The sequence below is a fragment of the Dermacentor variabilis genome, chromosome 3 (assembly GCF_050947875.1).
Source record: "Dermacentor variabilis isolate Ectoservices chromosome 3, ASM5094787v1, whole genome shotgun sequence".
In the NCBI taxonomy this organism is placed as follows: domain Eukaryota; kingdom Metazoa; phylum Arthropoda; class Arachnida; order Ixodida; family Ixodidae; genus Dermacentor; species Dermacentor variabilis.
The window spans coordinates 107,990,857-108,014,173 of NC_134570.1; the positions used below are offsets into that span (position 1 = coordinate 107,990,857).

Consider the following 23,317-nt stretch of genomic DNA (forward strand, 5'->3'; position numbering starts at 1 on the left):
GTTTCTGTCGCATTAACCGCTTCGCCCTTATGGCAAAATTTATGTGTGTGTGTGTGTGTGTGTGTGTGTGTGTGTGTGTGTGTGTGTGTGTGTGTGTGTGTGTGTGTGTGTGTGTGTGTGTGTGTGTGTGTGTGTGTGTGTGTGTGTGTGTGTGTGTGTGTGTGTGTGTGTGTGGGGCAAAACTAATATTTTTGTTGTAGGCAACACTCATGAATAAAGCGTAGATTGCCAAGTTTAGGTTAACTTACTGTTTTTCATTATCGTAATTTATATCCACTGCAGGGCAACAGCTTGTCTTAGAAATCTACACACAACGCCTTGCTGACTCCTCCGTCTTATGCCTGAAAATTTCCTAGTCATCACACCACCCAATTCACTGCCATCCTTGCCAGTGTTTTCATTCTCCTGGCACCCATTTTGTTCTATAATAGACCACTAGCATTGCATGGTCTACCCAATTTTGTTTCTTCCTCTTAACTTCTACTAGAATATCCGTTGCCCCTATTTGATATTTAATCCACACCACTGTCTTCCCATCTCTTAAGTTATGCCTATATTATTTTGTTACATCGCTTGTTTATATGGTTTCTAGCTTCGTCTCAAGCTTCTTTGTTAACCTCCAAGTTACTGCCCCATATGTTAATATTGGTGAAATGCAACACTGCAGTGTTTGTCTATATATTATACCTTTTTAATTTGTCGGTGTTGAAGTCATGTTTATTATAGGAGGAAAAAAATTGGCAGGAAAAGAAGCATTTTCAAGTTCACCAGTGCCCTTCATTCCCTCAGAGAGCACAAATGGCACCTACTGCCCGGCACTCACCCCTGAGATCAATCTCCAGCAGTGGCACATCGGCATCCATGCAATCATCAATGATGCAGAGGCAGAAGTAAGAGACTTTGAGCTCAACAGCGGACACGACTATGTCTTGCTTGGCAACACCTGTCTGGGAGGTGCTCATCGCAGTGCTTAAGCAAATGCTGGTGGCAGCATTCTGAGTGAGCCAGAGTGCTGCATCATTGAGGTTGCCACCACAGGCTTCGAGGCTACGCAGGCAGTCCTCCCGGGAGAAGCCCATCTCCAGGAGACTGTCAATATTCACAGCTGCATCACGGAGAAAGAAAAAGAGAAAACAAAAACTCGTGCAGATCCCACGCACTGTGTAAATTAGTGTAAGTGAATGCTTTTGCATTCACTCTGCTGCCACAGACAAGAGTGTGCTGATTCATCACACCATCCCTGCCCTGCGTGCAGTCTCCACTCGGCCACCACGGCCTGATGAGGTCAACGCTTGTGCCAACTGATCGGTGGCATGTCAGGCCCTATGCTCACCTAGTGATGTCATCCCTTGCACCAACCTACTGGCACGTATTACTGCCTCCCCTATCGCCTTCTTCATCTTGGCACTAAACCTTCTCTCTCCTCCCTGCCCTCCTCTCTGCCGCCACGGACCACAGCATCTAAACCTCTTTTGTTCCACAGGTTGTGTGGCAGTCGCATTTGGTCACATTTGAGTTAGTCATGGGGCCGATCGCATTTTGCACAGTTAAGTTGACCAAAACGAGGAGACCACTAGAAGCGTGAGGTACTCACAGTCCATTTTGCTGCCACCAAGCAGCCACTCCTTTGGTATTGAGTCCAGGATCCTGAGGAACATCTTAACATCGTTGTAAGAAAGCCTGAGGTTGAGGTTCATTGTTCCCACCTGCATTGGATAAATTGTTAAAGGAACAGGTAAAAATTTTCACAGTGCCATCATTTGTAGTTACACAAGCAGATACACCTGGAATTATTGCATGCATGCCGGTACTCAACCACACACCTTGTTGCTTCTTCCTCGCATCATTACCCTTTTTGCATTCAAACAAAGAATAGCGGAGTCTTTCTTTTTTCTTACTTTAATGGCATGGTACAACATACAGCTACGAGCACTAAAGAGGGAGAGTGTTTAGTGGTAATCTGTTAGTTCTGAAAGTGTGATAAAAAAGACATTAGGTCCTGACTTTCTTTATGACAAAAGCCATACATTACTAGCCTAAGCATAAACAAATGTGCCTTTGACATCCAACTGTGGAATGGAAAGTTTGTCTACAATAATCCCACATGTATTAGGTATTAGGCCTTCTGCATGGGTGATATTCGCTAAAGTTCTAAACATAAAAAACATATGCTGCACTTTCCACACAGGCATGTCAGAAAAAGGAAAGCAGTAACGGCAGCGCATTGCAGCTCCAGCCGCTTGTCAGCGGCGCGCACTCTACATCGAATGCGTGCAAAGTAATTTTTTGTATGACTCCAACATGTTGAAAAAGTTGTTTCCAGAATTTTGCGGTATGCTGCGTACAACTGAAATTATACCTATATTTGAAATTTCACGATGTTTAAGGCCATGGGTATATTTCACGTTTGCCTGTTGTGATGTGTGTCGTCGTAAAGTGCAGATATCACGTGTGCAACTTTTGCTCCACTGTAAGCGGTGTTCTGCAAATTTAGTTTGGAGCTTTCATTCTTTACATCTGCACGTAACTTTCACCATTCCTACCAGTATGCGCACGTAAAAATTGGTAGGCGCTCACAGTAGTTGCCGTGAGTGATCGTATGTGAATGCAAACTCTGCTGCAAGTGTGCCGCCTTTAGTTCAGCCTGTGAGCGTGATTTCGCGCTCATTGTGCGCTTAATAGTCTATGGATACAAACATATCAAGGGTGCACACGCTTTTCGTGACAGCATGCTGCTCGACAACCCCCGCTAGCTAAGCCTACAGCGCTGCCTCGTCGGTAGTCAGCGAGCAAAGTTGCAGTTTGGTGCTGAGCCAACGAAATGCTTAAAGTGACTGCAACAGAAGGCACTTCAAAAGTGGAGGAGCCACCTCGACAACAAAAGTGAGGCTACGGGTAGCACACGCAATGCTTGAAGGGTAGCAACTTCGTTCGCAGTTGCCATGTCTTAGATATTAAGGCCGTGGACACACAGATCAGTCTGAAAAATGTAACACAGCACTGTAGAGTGCGCGGAGCACTGTAGAGTGCGCGGAGCACTGTAGAGTGCGCGGAGCACTGTAGAGTGCGCGGAGCACTGTAGAGTGCGCGGAATGTCTGTCTCCATTCTACACTGACTATGTGGGGTTGGTGGTGATATGAGAAATTCGAATAATCAAGCGGCCCGCTTGATTAAAAAAAATTATATGTCTAAAAAAATTGGTCGGTCACTTACTTTCTTCTATAGCACTTTTTCTTCCTGTGTTCATTTGATTGCTTTGTGCGAAGACTATGGGTCCTCAGACGTTAACCTCTCAATGTTGGTAATTTAAACAGATGCACACATCCTGGTCACGGGCTTCGATTCTCGGATACATGCGCATGCTTGGTCTACATGTTTTGGTTATAGTGCGATACCATATACCGTATTTATTCGCGTATAACCCGCACCAAAATGTGAAAAAACGCGTTTAAAAAGTGGGGGTGCGGGTTATCTGCGAATTTTTTCCTCGGGAGGGGGGGGGGGTCGGCTTCACCGCAATGTGCGGCAGCCTCCCCGTGTAGTCCGCCATCCCCATCGTCATCGACGCTTGTCAAGCCGATGAAGGGCCAACGAAAGGCCAGCATTGTTGAGCCTCGCGTTAGGCGCTGTTTAGTGTACTTACCCCAGTTTGCACTGTTTGCCTGCTTTGTTTTGGCATCATGAGTGCGACTCGACGGCAGTGTTTCACAGCGAAAGAGAAGCTAAAGATTATAGCCGCTGCCGAAGAAATCGGCAACAGAGCTGCTGCAAGACAGCATGACGTCGACGAGTCGTGCATTCGCGACTGGAGGAAGAAAAAAGAGAGTCTCGAAGCAACGAACCGGAACAGGCGAGCGTTTCGGGGTCCGAAGACTGGCGCGTACCCCCACCTCGAGACGCAGCTTGCGAAGTTCATTGAGGAGCAGAGAAGTCGTGGCCACGCTGTTTCGACTGAGATGGCGCAAATGGAAGCCCTGAAGTTGGCCCGGGAATTGAACATTCCACGTGAGTTTCGTGCAAGCCGTGGATGGCTTCAGCGCTTCATGCGAAGACATGGATTTTCTATGCGGCGGCGAACAACCATGTGCCAGCGGCTTCCTGAAGCCTACGAGGAAAAGTTGTTGAACTTTCAACGATATGTGATCGCACTTCGGAAGGAGCACAGCTATTTGCTGTCTCAGGTGGGAAATGCTGATCAAACACCTGTGTACTTTGAGATGCCGATGGACACGACCATGGAAAAAAAGGGCTCCAAATCAGTCAGCGTGCTGACCGGCGGAAATGCCAAGCTGCGCTGCACAGTCATGCTATGCGCTTTGGCTGACGGCACGAAACTGCGCCCGTATGTGATTTTCAAACGCAAGACGCTGCCTAGCATTCCACTGCCCCCAGGAATCGTTGTGCGTGCGGAAGAAAATTCGTGGATGAACAGTGGCCTAGTCGGTGACTGGCTTCGAGTAATCTGGGAGCGAAGACCAGGTGCCTTGCTGGCACGCCGGTCGATGCTCGTACTAGATTCCTTCAGAGGCCACTGCACTGATGCGGTGAAGGCTCGCCTTGCCGAGACCAGCACCGACCTCGTCATAATACCTGGCGGCATGACGTCCATGCTACAGCCACTCGACGTGTGCCTGAACAAGCCGTTCAAGGCACACGTGAAGCGGCTGTATGCCCAGTGGATGGCCGACGGCATGTACGCCCTCACACCGACGGGACGCGTGCGAAGGCCTGATATTCCATTGCTGTGCCAGTGGATCGTGGATGCGTGGAAAGCGATACCGGCCGATTTGGTGCGCAAAAGCTTTAAAAAATGTGCGATCAGTAATAGTCTGGATGGTTCCGAGGACGACTACGTCTTTGAGAGTGGCGATGAAGCCTCGGATGGCAGTAGTGAGAGCGGCGACGATTAAGAATCGGATAACCAGTGACGTGGTGGCGGTCGTTTGAATAAATGTTCTGAAAACGAAATGATCACTGAGTGTGAGCTGCATCTTTCTAGCGCTCATTTTTTTTTTTTCAGGTAAACGTGCGGGTTATACGCGAGTTTTTTTTTTTTTTTTTCCGCCGAGTTCAAAGTTAGGGGTGCGGGTTATACGCAGGGGCGGGTTATACGCGGGTAAATACGGTATGTTGCGGAAAGTCGCGAATTTGGTGACTTATCAGCTGTCTACACTGTAACACATACCTATATCTTTCTTTCTTATGTCATGCACTATTTTTTGGTTGCGAATGGAAATGAATGAATGAATGAATGAATGAATGAATGAATGAATGAATGAATGAATGAATGAATGAATGAATGAATGAATGAATGAATGATGCTCATAGTTTAAGAGAAGTCCAACTACACTTTTCAGAACTGCCGTTTTTGTTTTCTTTACCAGCCACTTTATATTCGGGCTGGGAGCATCAAACATGCAATGTGTGTGACGGATGCTTACCTGCAAGACATGTCCGAATTTGGTATCAGGTGGTGTGGAATCTCGGTCTACGAGATCAATGTACACGCTGATGGGGTCTATAATGGACAGTGCAGTGTCATCTTCTAGGCCCAGAATGCATGAGAACACTTCCAAGTTCTGGAGGTTGCAGGACAGGGGTCTCTCAGTAAGCGCTTTGTGGTAGGACAGCACTGCTGTTGACTGCAAAACAGAATTATAGACCACTAATTCACATACAGAAGAACAAAAATGGGTTATCAGCTGTCTACACTGTAACACATACCTATATCTTTCTTTCTGCATATATGACAGGCACTAAGAAGTCATGATTGGCAGCTTCAGAATAAGAATCAGAATCAGAATTTATTGTTAGAAGTTGGGTCAAATTAGAAGTATTTAGTATGCAGGAGGAGGTCCCACAGTCAAAGACTGTATCGGGACCTCCTGTGCAAGAATAGTTATGATAATTGACATCTCAAAGCAACAGTACCGCTATTCTTAAAAAGTAAAACGCGCAATTATATGGGGTGAAAACTAGGACAACGAACAACTTGAGAAAAAGCTAAGGACCACAGAACGAGCGATGGAAATTAAAATTATAGATGTAGCTTTAAAAGATAGAGAGACAGTGGATGGCGATGTGGACTATAGACAGAGAGCTGGAGGTTGCAATTAATACTTTAGCTGAAACTAAAGGAAAGTAATAGAATTGGAAAGGACAGGTAATGCACACAGCAGGTAACCAGTTGTCTACATTAGAACATCCCTACATTAGAATTGCAGAATGGGTACCAAGGGAAGGAAAACACAGATAACTAGGTGATGTGATGAAATCATAAAATTTTTCAGACATAGGACAAAGTCAGCTGGTACAAAATAGGGGTAATTGTAGATAGCTGGGGGAGGCCTTCGTCCTACAGTGGACGTACAATAGGGTGATTATGATGAATTCACAAGTTCTGTAAAGCACCGAGTCATGGAAAAAAGAGAAACACCTAATTTGAACTTGTTAACCTAGTGACAATGAAAAGAAAGCATATCGGTGGATACAAAGCTGCTGGCTTAAACCAGGACAAGGCCTGCAACCAAAATCGGTGGAATAATGGAAATATCCTAAGCAACCAAGTGAAAGTTACAGAACAAAAAATACTAATCACTCTCTGTACGTCAATGAAGAGAAACGGGCAGGTATAATGTAGTGATTCCTTTCTATCAATTCTACTCCATTCTTATCATCCACCACTTCCAACCAGCCGATTCTGGCGATAATACTGGAAGAGTGCCATTCGGATCACTAATGAAGTGTGAAAAGGAAAAGAATTTAAACATCATTATTGCACTGATCATGCTTATGGTTAGCACTCGAAAAAAAATGATGATGATATGCAGGATTGTATCACTTTCTACATATTACAAGGTACAGTTTAGCACTGACCACATCAAGTTATACTTAACCAAAATGTTATCCTAAAAATAATTAAAATATGACTGCTGATATCAAAATCATACTGACATCATGTCAAAGTACAGAATCTACCAAAAAAAGATAGATACCCATCAAAACTGATCATATCGAAATAGAGAAACATAACTGATAATTCATACAATAAGTATTTGGCAATGCACTTCCAGAAACAAAAGTTTGCACACCACTGGTCACATAGAAAAAACTCAATTTTGTCGCGACCTAGCAGGACTGCTTGAAGATGAGAAGTTCAGCCTGTACTCCTCTGACTGTACATTAAAGACAGGAACTTGTTATTCAGCGCTGCACACCTATACAGCAGCAATATTCAATTGTTACTGTGATAAGCATTAACATTTGCCCCTGATAGTACCGAGAGAGACAGAAAGCTCTTTAAGGAAGTGCAGAGAATTCTGTTGCATATATGTAAATGCCAACATGCTACTCTGCATAAGGAAAGAGATCGGGGACAGAAACGCCCCAGGAGGAGGATGGGAAAGGAAAGAAAAGGCAAATGGCAGTACAGTCTGGGTACAAACAGGGGTAACTGGAAATCACTGGAGGCCCCCATTCTGCATACGACTAATAATAATAATAATGATGGTGGTGATGGTGATGATGATATGATGATGATGATGGTGGTGGTGATACAGTCTACTGAAACTTCCAGTCGTCTCTTGGTTCTTGAAACTCCTGCAGCTGCGACGAATGCAGCTACAAGATTATGGCACCCAGGATCCGCAAACCACCATGGTCTCAGCTTAATGTGATAAGAGGACGAAACTGCAGCTTTCATTTTTATTTCTAGCAGACTACAGCTACAGAAGTGACGGCCATACCTGGCAAGGAAAGTCACAAGTCTCCCATTTACAGTTTGCTCCAATTAAGGCACAATGCAGCTGAGATAAGAAATAACTAACACTTGCATACCCCAAACATTTTTCCTATGCAACTAGGCAGACAAATTCAGCAACAGCATACCTTCAGTATAACTGCATTGGTGTCCCATGCAGCAGAATCTTCAACGACAACGATTTCAGTGTCGGTCATATTCAACTTCAGTTCCAAAGGAACCTCTGGAATAGGCTGCTGTTGCTGTTGCCACTGCTTTAAAAAAAAGTAGAAAAGAGAATTACAAACACAGCATTTGCAGCCACGAAGCTTCTCAATCACAGAGCTCCTGACCTCTTCACAAGTACCGATCGACTTGCATGCTGCGGTTATTTGTCATCATAAGTACAAACACAACAAAATACATGCAGTACAGCAAGATGTTGTATCCAGCCTCCACAGGAGTTGCTAGTTCAACCTTACCGTGCTGAAATGAAAATATGAAGCAGTGCACACGACCATTCCAATGTTTGCGCATGAAGTCTTCTATCTGCTGAACAAGCTTGGAACGAGCTTGGAGGTTCTGCATATTCTATTCCTTTAATTATGATAAACTTAAATAAACTTGGAAACTTGAATTTTATTAACAGTAAGAATTTGGTCGGCCTCCTTGTGAAAGGCCTTGAGCAATGCACCAAGCAATCAAATCAGATTTCATGTTTGACAAAGGTGTAGTAGAACAGAAATGCAAATTTTTTATAGCAAACAAATGTCAGGAAAATCTAACAAAGCTTGCTGTTGGGCGAACTATAGCGTGGGTTCACTGTCTGGTTTTTACAATTTTTGTGCATGCATGCATGACCAATATTGCTGATTGTACTGCCTCTGAAAATAAGAAGGATGGGAAGACTACTATTAGAGGCTCGTGCTGCTGGTGAAGTTATTTTCAGATATTTCACAGCTTATAGGAATTTAAAGAGATGCTTTGACAAAGGGACACTGGAAAGTACAGACCTTCCTGCATGAATGTGAATGAACGTGATCATACTGATAAGTGATAATGACATGATCACAGCAGTGATAGCCAACTGAAGATGGCGTGTACATAAGAGAAGTTTGGAGAACGTGAGTCTTTGTTTTTATAACAATTATTTTTGTTTATTTATTTTTGATACAGATGTTGGCCAAACACTACACCATAGCATAAGAGAATTGCATTCATATTAACAAAAAGTTATAAAGAGAACTTTATAAACTAAACCAATAGCACACTCCACAAACATGCCAAGTGTGTAGAATTTGCTGTTGGCGCAGTTCACAAAATTCTCTTGACAGGTGGCAAAGTAGGCACCAGCCAGACTGGCTGCCGAATTAGGAGCGCCTGGAAGAGCATGGGTGATCTTAACCGACAGAAACCTGTTTGCATCTAGCACAACACTGCAAGCTATTCTCAAAGAGACTCCAATATTGAAAAGAAGCCCGGATACTACTGCCCCAAAATTATCACAAGCTTCCTTTATAAGATTCAAAGTCAGAATACGTGAGTGTTACTTCTGTTGCTAACGTGCAACAGTTAATTTTGCTTTCTAGAACCTTTTGTTTGATATTGCTCTCTTGACGTTTCTGATGTCATGATGGCTTCTCTACACATTCTACTTATATCTGAGTTCCTAAAAGTAGGAGCATAACGTAATAAAGATGTCAGTTGAGCCTAGCACATTGTACTGTCTCCTTGTGCAGTCCTGTTTGCACTGAAGTTTGCCGTGAATACACACCAAATAGCCCGTTGATGCATTCTGCTGAAGGGAAACTGCACTTTAACTCTTTCCGTTTCGCACCCATTGGGCATCGTTAGCCCACTAACAATGGTTTGAAATGCCGCGTTTGGAACCTTCCGCACCGTTCATGGACACACTGTGCTATCGGACATGAAGGAGGAGAGCTATATTTTTGTTTGCTAAGCAGTTCGCTTTTTCCCCCGAGGCGGTGATTTTTGAACACGCTCCACAGTTTTGGCGATCATCAAGTACAAAGCAAAAATGGCCGCCAGCTATCGATGGTTTGAAAACGCCACTTTCGAGACCTTCGGCACTGCTCACGGACACTCTGCGTCATAGGACATGAAGGAGGAGAACTATGTTCTTGTTTTCTAAGCAGTTCGATTTTTCTCCGCCAGGCATGAATTTTTTAACGCATTCCAAAGTTTTACGATCGTCAAAGTAGGAAGCAAAATGGCCACCTCCAGGACCGGCGCACGCGCTTCGAAAGATCACAGATCTCGCAATTCCACTGCGTTTGTGGCTGACTGTACCCGTGGATCGAGCAGCAGTGAGTTCGAGGATGCTGCCTTTTCATCAAACTTTGACTCTGAGAGCGATGATGACGCAAGCCAGCCCGGAACATCGGCGGCCGCAGCCCGGCATGCCAAACTGTATTGCACGCACTTAAATTTTTGTAGTAGAACACCTGTTCAATCAAAATTTTTTATTTTTTTCGGAGATAGTGCCTATTAGCAAAACATGTTGTACATCTAATAATTATGTTCATTTGCAATATGTTCCTTTGTGAATACAAGTATGTCTTTACAAACTTCGCCCAATTTTATCCAACAATCTTGATTCTGGAAATTTATATCTTTTTTATGACATATATCTCGCGAATAATACTTATGCGTGAAAAGTGCATGCATTTTGTTTATGTATTACACAAAATATTGAGTGCAGTAGTTCTTTCAGAAAAAATAAATCTGGCAAAACCCACAAGAAACACCTATTTTCCTCATGGTAGGGAAAGAGTTGAACACAAACACCAAGAGTACCGTATTTACTCGATTCTAACGCGCCCTTAACTGTAACATGCACCCATTTTTCATGACCCAAAAAAAAAAAAGAAAAAAAAACGCCCTCGACTGTAAGGCACACCCGTTTGCCGTGACCTAAAAAGACACAAAGTCCTTTACAGTACCGCGCACCTCATTCTTTCATACAGAAATACAACTTTCTCTCATTTGGAAAAAACAAAAGATTTACTCCCAATGCTCAAAAGTTGTGATAAATAAAAAAAAGTCACAGTTTCGCCCGAAAGGCGAAGTATCGATTACAATAGCAAATTAGTAGACAGCTATACGAAAAGTAAGGATAGTAGTTTTAGAGGCCGTATAAACTTTTAAGCATTTGCTTACTAACTAAATTAACAAGTACTGTGTCACGCACGCACAAGCAAACATGAACATGTCTCACTCAATGAGTGCGGAAACTATTTAAACGCTGGAGCGAGGAAGTGCAGTAGCAGGAGCGAGGGAATTGACCTTTCTGCAGCGTCTCCCTTCAATGCGAACTAAGCGACAAGAACACAGAGCGGTGCGCTTAGATGTGTAGATTCCTGCCTCCGTCGCAGGCCGCTTTCAAGATAGGGGCCGCGCGGCCGAGCCGTACGTAGTGACCGCCAGTGTAGCATGCCTCTCCTGTTTGTGCCAGTCGTGCACACAAGTTTCGGGAACTGTGAACGCCTGTGATGCAGCCCGATTTCCGTCCGTCTCCGCATACGTGATCGCTTTCCTTTTAATTGCGGCATCATGATGAACTCGGCATGTCTTTGCAGTCGGCACTTCCATGCTGATAGAGAAAACGCAGAAAACGGGAAGACAGACGGTGTACTGACCTAAGCTAAAAGAAGCATTGCCTAAGCACACATACTACAGCACATGGAGGAAGCTATGGCAGCTAGGCTCGAAGCACGTACGAGGCGGCCATTTTGAAATGCCGATGGCAATATAGTAATGCAGATTTAGGGTCATACTCGATTCTAACGCGCACGCAATTTTTGGACCCGTTTTATCGTAAAAAAAGTGCGCATTAGATTCGAGTAAATACAACATGTTGATCCCATTGGTGCTAACTGAATATTTTTTACCATGTGCGACCCCTAGATACGTGACACGTATTTTAATTGGACAGAAAGTGCAACAGGCAAGAAATATATAAGATTTACACTACCTTGGTCATGCGCCGTACTGACGACTGGTTCTGTGAGATATGCAAATCTGCTGATGTGGGCTGCTTAGCTGAAAATGCACGGAAGGCATGGCCAATGTAAACAGGGTGGTGGCAAACTCAAATTATTGTGTTGAAAAAGTAAGCAAAGCCTTCCGTGTGCCCATAACAATGAGCACAACATTTTTGGCAAAGAAAACGTTCTTACCATCAGACAAAACTTGGTGCTCGTCGCACAGAGAAAGGAACTCAGCAAGTTCGCTGATCCAGCTGAAAATGGCCATGACGCGCATGTTGTTCAGCAGGACAGTGAAGCGTGCTGTGTTGTGCGTGATTCGGTAGTGGATCTCAGCCTGCAACACTTTTTCCTTCGAGGCATTCTTTGTTGGGAAGAGGATATTGGTGAACACATTGGGTCGGTTGTTTACCGGTGCATCTAGGAGTGAACCAGGACAAATTTCAGGCATGCACCGTTTGAACAAATGTTTTAAATTTCGGCCTAACGTGCATGTCTGTATACAAAGCATGTGACTTCAGGCAGGTGTGTTGAAGCAGCAAATTTGCAAACAAGCTTGATACAAAATAACCAAAGTTCCTAAGAATCTCTAACAACAATGTTTCAATTGCATAACCTTTTAATTAGTTTGCTTTACATAAAACATTCTATTACACGTGAGTTCAAAGTTCAGTGTCCTAGATAAAGTTAAAATGAGAGCCATAATATAGTCCATGACTGCAATTGAGCACATTTGGAGATACAGTAACACATATTGTGAGCTGACTGCAGCAAGAGGACAATATCAAACATTATCACACAGGAAGAAGCTTAAATAAGGATATGAAACCGACAATGCTAAAACAATGAGACAAACAGAACACCACCTTGCTTACGTACACCAACCTGTCTTGCACTGTCTGTTTGCTTTGCTTTGTTTTGTTTGTTTCACTGCTTTTAGCTGACACCCAATCTGAACTGTAAATTCACTACCAAGCATATCGTCTCCTGAAATAATCTTAAGACGAAGCACGACCTGAGGAACAGCTTACCTTTAAAGCGTGTGTCCAGTATACGTATCTCGTGAGAAACCAGATCAATGTCATTTGACTGGTCGGAGAACCGCTCCAGCGTGAGCTTGGACCGAATGAGCTCCACCTTTGCCAGAGTGGACTCAGCATTGGCGCAGTGCAGTCGGGCATGGGCATGAACAAGCTCCAAGGTCACATTCACCAGAGCCATGCGTATGGCCAAGAAAGTCCAGCTGTTGCCGTTGTGGCCTCCCTGCTGCTAAAGGGCATGAAAAAAAATGACACTTTATCTTGTGATACGACGTGCGCTACTGGACTGTGTAGTCATATTAATCCTTTGAGGGTCAATTTTTTTCGCCATATGCGACCGCCCAGGGTCAATTTTTTTTATTGCAGATTCCAATTCTTCTTGGGGGGGACTTATTTCGAAAAAAAATTACCGCAATTTTTTTAGGGTGACCGTAAAATGAGAAAAAAATATTTTGCGTTGGTATATATGTACTCTTCATTCATGAATAACAACAATAAAAAAGGAAATAAACTTATAAGGATTATAAATTTGACGCATCTTTATACACATAGTTCAAGGCCTTAAAATGCACACACGAGAATATTTTTCAAGACTCAAATGTTCCTGCTCTTACACTAATTTGTACATCCATAGCATAATCGAACTGCGTAAGTGCGCGCACTCAAGAAATCTGTGTGGTTCTGTGCCCGTCAAAAAAGCACAACGTGTGACAAACTTCCGCTAATCTTCATGTTATCACCAACCAGAGGCAATTAGTTTTCGCAAGTGTAAAAAAAAAAAAAAAAACGGAAACGCATGCAAGGCGGCATCCTTCCTATGTGCACCCCTGTGAGCACTAAACGAGCGAGAAAGAGGCGGTCATCCTTTGAGCGATTAGTAACGAGTTAGCCATCAGTTTTGCAAGTGCAAGAAACCGGCACCGCCCGTGGAACAAAACTCGAACTGCCACTCGCCTGTGCCCGTACCAATGCGCCAGCGATAGTATATAGAGGTGCGGGAGCAAATTAGCTCTAAAACAAAGCATGCATTGAAAACAAAGAGAGGGAGGCGCGTGAAAAAATTCCCTGTATTCCCACATAGTGGCAGCACATGACAGAAAAGAAAAAGTTAGGAAATTGGCGAGCTTTTTAAACTTAGAGACGGCGCTGTAAATATACGGCATCGACCATTTTGGGACTTGTTCATGGCACCGTATATTTACTTAGCTACATTGCATAGTTACATTGATCCTCAAAGGGTTAAATGTAACAGCATTTCTTTGGCTACCTCTTAGGCAAAGTTTTGTTGTCTCGCATAGATAAGCGAAGTAGTGCTAAGAGGAAAGTGGAGAATGCAAAGCTTGACGTCAAAGATTGGAAAGAGGCGTTGACGTCATTCCAAAGCCAACCAGATGCGGGGGAAAAGGAGGAAGAGAAAGACATGCGGGACAGAAATTAGATTAAGTCAACATGAGTAGGAGATAGAAGTTGAATAAAATGTCTAACATTCGAAGTTTGTCATGCCGGCATAAATGATAAAGAAATTCAAGTCTCATTCATCTATGTTGATTAGCTTTGAATTGCGGTAGCATTCCTTCGTAATTAATCAGCTCCATGGGCATAAACTGAGCAATAGATTAGCTAATTGTGTTCCTTCAGAATAGCACATTTGCGATTAGAGTAGATGGAAAGCAAGAAAGACACTTCACATTGAACAGAGGAGTCCCACAAGGTTCGGTTTTGGCTCCTCTTCTCTTCAACGTTGCTCTAATACCTCTAGCCTGGCAACTACATCGGATTCCAGACGCGAGGTTCTTAATCTACGCGGATGACATCACTTTGTGGTCCGTGCATGAAGATATATCTAGACAAACTCAACAGCTTCAAGAAGCCCTTGATGTTCTGAACAACTACGCTCAGAAAGCAGGGTTGGACATTTCCTTCCAAAAATCAAGCTATGTTGTCATGGCCAACAAGAAAGGACGCACAAGAATCACGCAGCACCCCTTTACATTTAGACTCGGTGCAGTGACAATCCCTGAGGCTTCTGAGGTCCCCATACTGGGTCTCGATATTCACCACTCCGGCAGTGGTGCATACTGGCTCCGTAAAACCAGAGTTCGACAAAAACACTTCACCTTATTCGTCGCATTGCAGCAAAAGCAGCTGAAGCTCGTACTGACGTAGCTCAACGGTTGGTGCGTGCAGTCTTGCAGCCATGAATTTTATATCAGGCACAATTTCAACGGCTGACTTTGGCACAGCTGGCACAGTTGGAGACGATTAATTGCGATGCTATGCGCACAATCACAGCACTGCCCCGTATCACTCAGATACCAACCTTACAGGAACATGCCCAGCTCAACACAATTGCAGAGCTAATTTTGCAACATGAAAAAGCACGTGAAATAAAAAAGCAACTTATTCCGGCTGTCAGTGCACTGCATGCTCATTTTCAATGCGGCTCTCAGATTGACAATCAGCCCTATCCAATGCTTCCCTGGGAATTCACCAGCATCACAACTAATAAGCCAATGAAGTTACGACGCAGCGATACAACAGGTATTATTGACGAACACAATATCGCCGATGCATCATGCGCTAACCCCTGCGAAGTCTATACGGATACTGCCATTCTCCCAGACGGTGGAAGGACATCATTCCTGAGTACTACGCATAATTTCATCAGCAGCCACCAGCGCTATTTATCTACGGAAGCCAGCACTCTAGTAATGGAACTTCAAGCCATCCACGACGCTGTGCAAGATGCGACATCTAAGCTGCCTACCATCAAGCAACTAGATATCTTCACTGATCCTTTAGCGGCTATTCAGGAACTCAAGAAGTTTGATAAGGCAATGGAAATCTGCAAGAAATTACACACTATGAATAGTAAAACAGCTACTTGCGTCAAGGTACACTGGATTCAAGGCCATTCAGCGAACCCTCACAACATTGCTGCTGACCAGCAGGCATAGACCGCTAATGGTCGGGGCCCTTAGTCCAGGGCTCCGCTGGCTCTTGCCATCTTCTCAGCTCTCTTAATCAGCTTGAGCTGGTCGTCGAGGGCCGAGCTGGACAGCAGTGCCTCCCATTGCTCCCTCGTTATGTTCGTGTCTGGGTGTTCTATGTTGTGTAGTGTGCACTCCCACGTAATGTGGTATAGGGTTGGTGTGGCCCCACACCATGGGCATTCGTCCCTGTAGGCTGTGGGGTGTATCCGATGTAATATGTGTAGGTTCGTGTAAGTGCCTGTCTGGAGCCTACGCCAGGCAGCGGCATCTTCTGTCTTTAGGTTTAGGCCTATTCCCCTACCACCTCAACCGCCTAACTCACTCCGAGCCCGTAAAAATTTTCTCCGGCAGGACACACACGCTCTTATCCCACTGTGAGTCTGCTCCCTCCCCCTTCACCTTACTAGGGCGGAGGAAGTTGTGCTTAGGAGGCTTCGGGCCGGGGTGGCCCTTACACCGGCTGTTATCTCAAGGTGGAAATGGTCGCATTTACTACTGGGTGCTATGTGTCCGTACTGCTCCATTCCTGTGATGGAAGCAGATGCATACCTCCTAATATGGACATGTACTGGTTTAAAATCGGAACGCGCGTGTCTCCTACTGCAAGCCGGCCTCCGCTACAGTGTGACAACCAGCTATGACCACTGGATACATGACAACAGATTCCACAAAACACTGCTTCAATTCATACACAACACAGGCCTCACAGCACACATATAATACACATATACGCACTAAGAATTATGCTGTAAGGGCAAGTCTTTATCGCAATAAAAAAAAAAAAAGCTAACTGTGTTGGACAAACAGGGTCAAACATGAGCAAATGCGTGACTTAGAAATGCTACCTAATTTCAAAGCTAATCACCACAGATGAATGCTACTTTAATTTTTGATGAGCTGACTGAAGCACGAGAAACACGACACCCTTACTTTGGTGACACACTGTGACCGGAATTTAGATAGTTGTTGCACGAGAATAACTTATTGCCTAAAATAAAGGTTTGTTGTTTACCATACTAATCTCTTTGCGCAAGACAAACCTTGTGAGAATTCTACAAGAGTAATGAAAGAGCAGAGATTGATTCAACATTTTAAAATTGAAGCAAGTCACAGGGAGGTTGCGAGAGACATTGTACAGGGGGACTCTGCATTAATTTCAACCACCTGGGGTTTTTTAATGTGCAACCAAATTTCATAAGTACACAAGTGTTCTTGAATTTTGTCCCCATAAGAATGTGGCCCCAGTAGGCCAGAAGTGAACCCAACACTTTGTGCTTAGCAGCAGAATGCTACTACGTACATCCACATTGGATCACCCAGCACAGTGGGTGAACCAACATTTTTTTTTTTAGCGTTACTTTAGAACAAACACACACACAAAAAAAAGACAGCACAATGCTGTTGCAGTCAACAAATAGCCAGCTCCCACAGCCAATGAATAACAGCCTAGGATTTTAGCGACATTACAGTGATGAAAATCAAGTTATTACAGGCCCACCTGTTCTGGAAACAGCTCAACAAGGGTCAAATTGGATGCAGAAGTGCGCTCCACTGTCTCCCCAAGGTTGCGACTCAGGATGCCATGGACCAAGGCATACTGACTGCGATCCAGAGTGACGTGTACAGAAGAAAAGTTTCCTTCAACCGTCCAGTCGGGCACTGAAATCAAACACCAGCCATATGGGAAAAACGTGAAGTAAAACTCACAACAAAGCACAGAAACTTTCTCATATGACAAAAGTGAAAGGGCTTCAAGTGCACTGAAAAGCTCAATTTTTAGCTCTACTTTACTGCACAATTTTCTTTCCCCTTTATGCCAATTTGGCCATGAAGTTGTCGCATATACAGGGAGAATACTCCCTGCATAATCGTGGGTTTATTATTGGCAAAAAAAAAAAAAATCAGCATAACTCCCGGGATTTCTTCGGTGATGAACTCCTTTAATGTGACAGCAGGAGGCTCTCACAGCAAATGCTGCTCTCAAGAAATTCTTTGCGATGGCATACAACATTGTCATTGTCCACTACAGCATTGAATGTTGTGGCCTTTGAAGTTAATGTAGAGACACCACTAGCTTCAGTGTCAGTGTGACGTCCAAAACATTGCACAGATATCCAATTGTGAGTGTTGCACAATAGTTCAGTGTTTAGTGCGTCAAGCTCCGAAGTGCATAGTGCCCCAATGACATGAGTCAGGATTGCAGCGATGATGGTGGGCAGGTTTGTTATATGCATGTAAGTGATAATTTAGCAAGTCTGAGCACATGTTGCCAATGTCTGTATGTAACACATAATGCGTTGCAACATCTTAGGCGTTCGTCTTAGGTCTTCATCGAAAATGGCATTGTCATCCTCGGCAGGTTAGTTTTGACAGGTTAGTAGAGTGACGTCGCATGCGGTCGTTGTCCGTGGCAGTTGGCTCTAAAGGCAGAGACTGACCCGCTGACTTGCTCTTCTAAAACCACCAACACACACTGCTTACGACACCTATGAATTTTGCTCAGTTCTCTGAAGGCTCTCTAACCTCTTACTCCCACAACACCCTCCTATATCCTTTTTTTCTTTCTATTTATTTTTTCTTTTTTTGCCACCTTCCCCTCTCCCACTCTTGTCCCCTCATCTAAGAAACTACGCCCAGATACGTCAAACGACAACGCTGATTTTGCTTTCTGTCTCTCCCTTTACAGCCAGCCACCACCGACAAAACATGTGATGTCGCTATACTAACCTGTTAAAATCAGCCTGCCAAGGATCACAAGACTGCCTTTTATGAAGATAGGTCCTCCTATCAAAACATTGGCCAGCCTCTCTGAGGCACCTTAGCTCTGTTTATAACCTGCTAGGTAAGACAGTTTTCTGGGCGTGGAGTGCCTGCAGCACAATCAAAGCAGTGGCGGCAGCGGACGAAATTTTCTTTTTCTTCGCCCTATGGCAGGCGAGAAGCCAAGGATGAGGCAGGCAGTGGCCTCGTGAACGCAGCTGTCGTCGTCATCCTAGTCAGCACTCAATGGACGGACAGGCAGAGTAGACCAAGTTTCAAGCATTTAACTGCTGTTGTAGTTAAAGTGTTATTTATTGAAACAGTAACAACAACAAAAAAGAAATAAACTGAATATAAGCTGCATCAGATTGCACCAACACTCCCTCATCCCACATTTTGACACGGCACAAGGACTCACCGGAATGGTTGAAGGCAGAGTCCAGGTTCTTTTCAACTAGCAGATGTAACATCAACGTGCGTTTGAGGAGGGGGCCACCCTAGAATCAAAAACAAGACACGAAGGTCAAGATAATGTTGCAGGCTGCTAGTATAATTTTGCGTTACTGTTAGTGCTTGCTCGTCTGGTGAGGCTAATACTGCTTTGATGAATAAGGCTTCACCTAGAGCTAGCTCGTAAAAAATCACTATTTACTGGGATGGTTTTTATACGAAATACACTACAAAAAAGGACAGGCACAAACAACTGCACATGCCCCCCCTTCCCCCCCCTCTGATGGCGCACTATTACGTGCATGCATGCAGTAAGTTCGAATACAGTGCTAACAGGTATACGAACATGAAAAATCTTTCAAATACCTAATGCCACAGAAAAGTGAAAAAACTAGATGCTGATTGCAAAAAAGGTTCATTGTACAGCGATGCGCTTCATGTTGGCCAGGCAAGCAAGCAAACTGGTCCCTTACACAATGCTGGACGCGTTGTGATAAAAATTGCACAACTGGACTTACGAAAACCACCTCCAAAATCAGAGCACCATTTCACAGAATAAACAAAAATACCCTGTGGATGATCTGCAGTTAAATCACGTAGTAATATGTGTGAGCTATATCTACCTTGTATAAGCCATCTATAGGCAGCATTGTCTATGACATTCCTGTGTCTTGTCGTCATGGTTACATTGAAGCATTGCTTAAACACTCGTTTAAAGAAGAGTAAGAATAATCTGCATGCACATCTTGCTGCCCTCTGCATATCTTGTAAATGAATGCCTACATATAATAGATAGGGCAGTTGCTTTTTATGAGCACAAAGCTACACTGGTCACGATAACTGGTGGTTGAGGGGAGTGTTTGCCCATGAAAAGTGCAAAAGCTTTTATGCTTTGTGATGTCATCAGACAGTGAGACTGATTTCTAGAAAGGAGGCTGAACAAAATGTTTTGTTTTTTGTTTTGATTCCTTGCTTTCTGCCTAACAGACCTTTTGTTGACACTTTTCATGTCAAAATGTCATCCTATAGCTTGGTATATCAATCACACAGTTCACATTTCATCTGTATCTAGACAACATGTTTCTCTCACTTTTCGTTTTGTGTTTCCTTCCAAATATTTAGTCGCAAGTAAGCATTTATATTTTTGTTTCCTTTATTCTATTTTTGTCTGTCAAGCTGATCGAACTTGTGCAACAGTAATAAGGAGCCATAATTCATTTACTGCAAAGAAATACAGAGAGGCAAAGAAAGCTGGTAGCTCTCCCTAGCTGATGACGCTGACACGATGGCAAGTTAAAACTCACATTCTTTTTGATGAAGATGGATGGAAACTGAACAGTGTATGAACCCTCGGGATGATTCACTGGCACAGCTTGGCAAGCTGGAACACACACACCAGAATAGACGTCCATGTCCACCAGCTCCACATCCATGACTTGCAGAAGGCACTTCTCACCTGAAAGAAAACACACCGTTGCAAACAAAGCAGGTAAAGTAACAACAATGCAATAATGAAAGGGACATTGCAGAACAGCACCCAAAAGCAGGCAAACAAACCCAACTGTAGACATTCTGCTCAACACTTCTGCAGTCCCCCAATGCTCACCTTTGCACTAAAGGGACACATTAGAAAGCAAGAGACAGACCATCCCTTAATTCTTGCAAAGAAATGCAATCCTGACTTTAACGGCCTATAGATAGGTACAATCTTGGACAAACTAAACACGCAAAAAAGAATGCTATGACCTCTTACAAGTAGCAAAAGTAGTGTAGACGGCAAAATAATGCCAACATCACATAACACAGCAAAAACAGGAATGAAAAATACAATCAATACAAATAAAAAGTACAAAAACGCAATCTAGTTCTCACTGCCTTTTAAATTTGTCAACAAGAGTACTATTGCACTCATTGTGAGCTACAGTGTGCGACCACTTTGTCACGCACTTTCATGTTGTAGCTGATACTGAGCGCGATAGTACATGTGTACTGTGTGTACAGCAAGCATCAAAATTTTACAAGGCCCCAGGACCTGAGTAGGATAAGAATATTTCCCTGGATTTCAGATTTGGGATTAGTACTAATGTATGCGACCGACATAGCATCATACTGTTTTAATGATGGCAAACTAAAACTGGGCTCAAATTTAGCTTTCTCACGGAACCCATGCCTTGTGAATTTTTTATGCTAACCGTACGTAGTTGCAGTGCCCATTCGCACCTTTCCATCACTGCTGTTACTTTACTATGAGTTTGCATTCCTATTTTCCATTTATTCAAATCTTGAGTTGAACAGTTTTCTGTCCACTGACATAAGTGCCAAATAAAGTGTTATACTTTACCGTCCAGATCATCCAGCACTTTCATGACTTCTTCGGCGCTGATCACAGTGCAGCCCTTCCTTGCAGGTTCCAGCTGCGAGCTGGAAAACAAAAATAAAGAAGACAGGTATACGCAGTTACATATCCCTTCATTTTTGCTTTCACAGAATAAGTTAATGAAGCAAGAACTCAGAAACAATTGTTATGTGGATTTTTAGCCCCTGTACAGTCCAAGCGGGTTGACTTGACTCACGTCTCGAGTGAAGCTCGCCGTGAGGAAGAAGCACTCTTTCCCTCTCCTGTGAATCGAAACGTCGTGGTGATGTTCAGGTTCCCCAGGTTGGCAACGAGCACATCAAAGCTCCTGTACGACTGAGGAACCACAATCACAGGTGAGGCAGCTGTCACCTCCAGCTGAACTCTGGGCGCTCTGCAGGCCTCTAGATTCATCTGCACACAAGACAAGAGGAAAATCCCAGTTTTTGAGCCTCTCCCTTCCAGAGGGCCTAAAACCTGCACTTATAAAAAGGAAACACCAAAATTTATTAATGTAAAATTGGGCCACCCAAAAGAGTACTTGTAACACACAGCACACAGCAAGAAACATTTTTGAAAATGAACCTTGTTACTCAGAAGTAATGATTTACGGTCTACAAAATAAAACTTGGTTAGGCAACCTGAATTTTCGCATAAATTCAAGTGTGCCTGTGACTCTAGTTGGTTTCTTACGCTTCCCATCCCATGATTATTTATAGCAAACTGGAGCTAATTTAGTCATTGCCTCAGTTACATCAAAACTTTAATGGTGTTTCTATACTGAAAGGTTCCAAATATTGCTAACTGCCTGATGACCATGGCGTACAAGTGAACAAAATAGATATCACAGGTGCTAGTGATGTCTAGAACCACTATAGTCATACTCATAACCGTGGCACATAGCTAGGTGAAATAGCTTTACCCACAAAAATTCAGCCAAAACAGTAAGAACTATTTTAAACAAAGTCGCACCTTATTGCCAGCTGTTGCAGCCTTCAAGAGCATCTGAAGGTCACTGAAGTCGGCAAAAAAGTCAGTGACCTCAGTCAGGAACCGCTGTGTGTGAACCACATGAACCGAGGACATCTCACACTTGACCTTGATGTCACAGTCACGCTGAAGGTCAGGGTCAAGACTTCCATACCTGTAAATTTAAGAGAGCATGAGAATGCACAGCAAGGCAGCAATAGCAATGATCGGTCCTGTGCCTTCAACAAAATTAAGTTTAGTGCAGTCTGTAAAACTATAAACAAAAAAAAAAACATCATGCAGGTCCCCCGCAATGTGGGAACCTGTAAAGATGTGATGAGCCTGCAAAAAAAAAAAAATTCTGGGGTTTTATGTACCAAAACCACGATCTGATTATAAGGCTTGTCGAAATGGAGAACTCTGGATAAACTTTGACCACCTGGGGTTCTTCAACGTGCATCTAAATCCAAGTACAAGTGTTTTCTTGAGTTTTGTCCTTATCAACATGTAGCGACCGTAGCCGGGTTCAAACTCATGACCACAGTGCAACACAAGCTCCACAACGCAGCACCATCCCAGTTAATTCTCCCGTACATTTACTTGGCACTCACTCTATTTTGATTTTGTTCAAATGCACCTAGCCTTCGTATTGAATACTGGGGAGCCACATACAGTCGAACACTTTTATAAAGAAGTGCCTGGGGCTTCCGAAATCTTTCGTTGTACAGGTTATAACGCTGTAAAGGTGGCGCGCCGCACAGATCACAACAAAACAGGAACAGAATTATTCCATCATTATATTCAGGTGATTTTGTGGCAGAGGTGCTCGACTGTATTCCAGCTACCATTTAGCCAAATGCTAAAGAAATTCACAATAACAGTTATAACGTTAATAGATCACAGTGCACCTCGTTTTAAATCCCTTTGGATATTGCCACTCAACAGTGTACGCATATAAAAGGTAACCCAAGTCATTGATCAAGTGTTGGCCAAGAATTAACCA

At 43.6% G+C, this 23,317-nt stretch overlaps 1 protein-coding gene across 4 annotated transcripts in view; it reads right to left on the minus strand.

Annotated features, from left to right (window-relative positions):
- Positions 1-23,317, minus strand: part of Vps13D (vacuolar protein sorting 13D) — a 170,932-nt gene that overhangs the window by 63,763 nt on the left and 83,852 nt on the right. For 2 of the 4 annotated variants that reach the window (XM_075686116.1, XM_075686118.1), the window contains exons 38-50: positions 22,318-22,489; positions 21,563-21,759; positions 21,331-21,410; positions 20,294-20,445; positions 18,958-19,036; positions 17,278-17,438; positions 12,778-13,015; positions 11,939-12,166; positions 11,734-11,801; positions 7,889-8,014; positions 5,443-5,643; positions 1,595-1,706; positions 824-1,105 (exon numbers count right to left, since the gene is read on the minus strand). In XM_075686116.1, the coding sequence (XP_075542231.1) occupies positions 824-1,105; positions 1,595-1,706; positions 5,443-5,643; positions 7,889-8,014; positions 11,734-11,801; positions 11,939-12,166; positions 12,778-13,015; positions 17,278-17,438; positions 18,958-19,036; positions 20,294-20,445; positions 21,331-21,410; positions 21,563-21,759; positions 22,318-22,489 (2,096 nt within the window). The remainder of the gene's footprint in view (positions 1-823; positions 1,106-1,594; positions 1,707-5,442; positions 5,644-7,888; positions 8,015-11,733; positions 11,802-11,938; positions 12,167-12,777; positions 13,016-17,277; positions 17,439-18,957; positions 19,037-20,293; positions 20,446-21,330; positions 21,411-21,562; positions 21,760-22,317; positions 22,490-23,317) is intronic. The other 2 variants (XM_075686119.1, XM_075686120.1) reach the window with 2 other exon arrangements.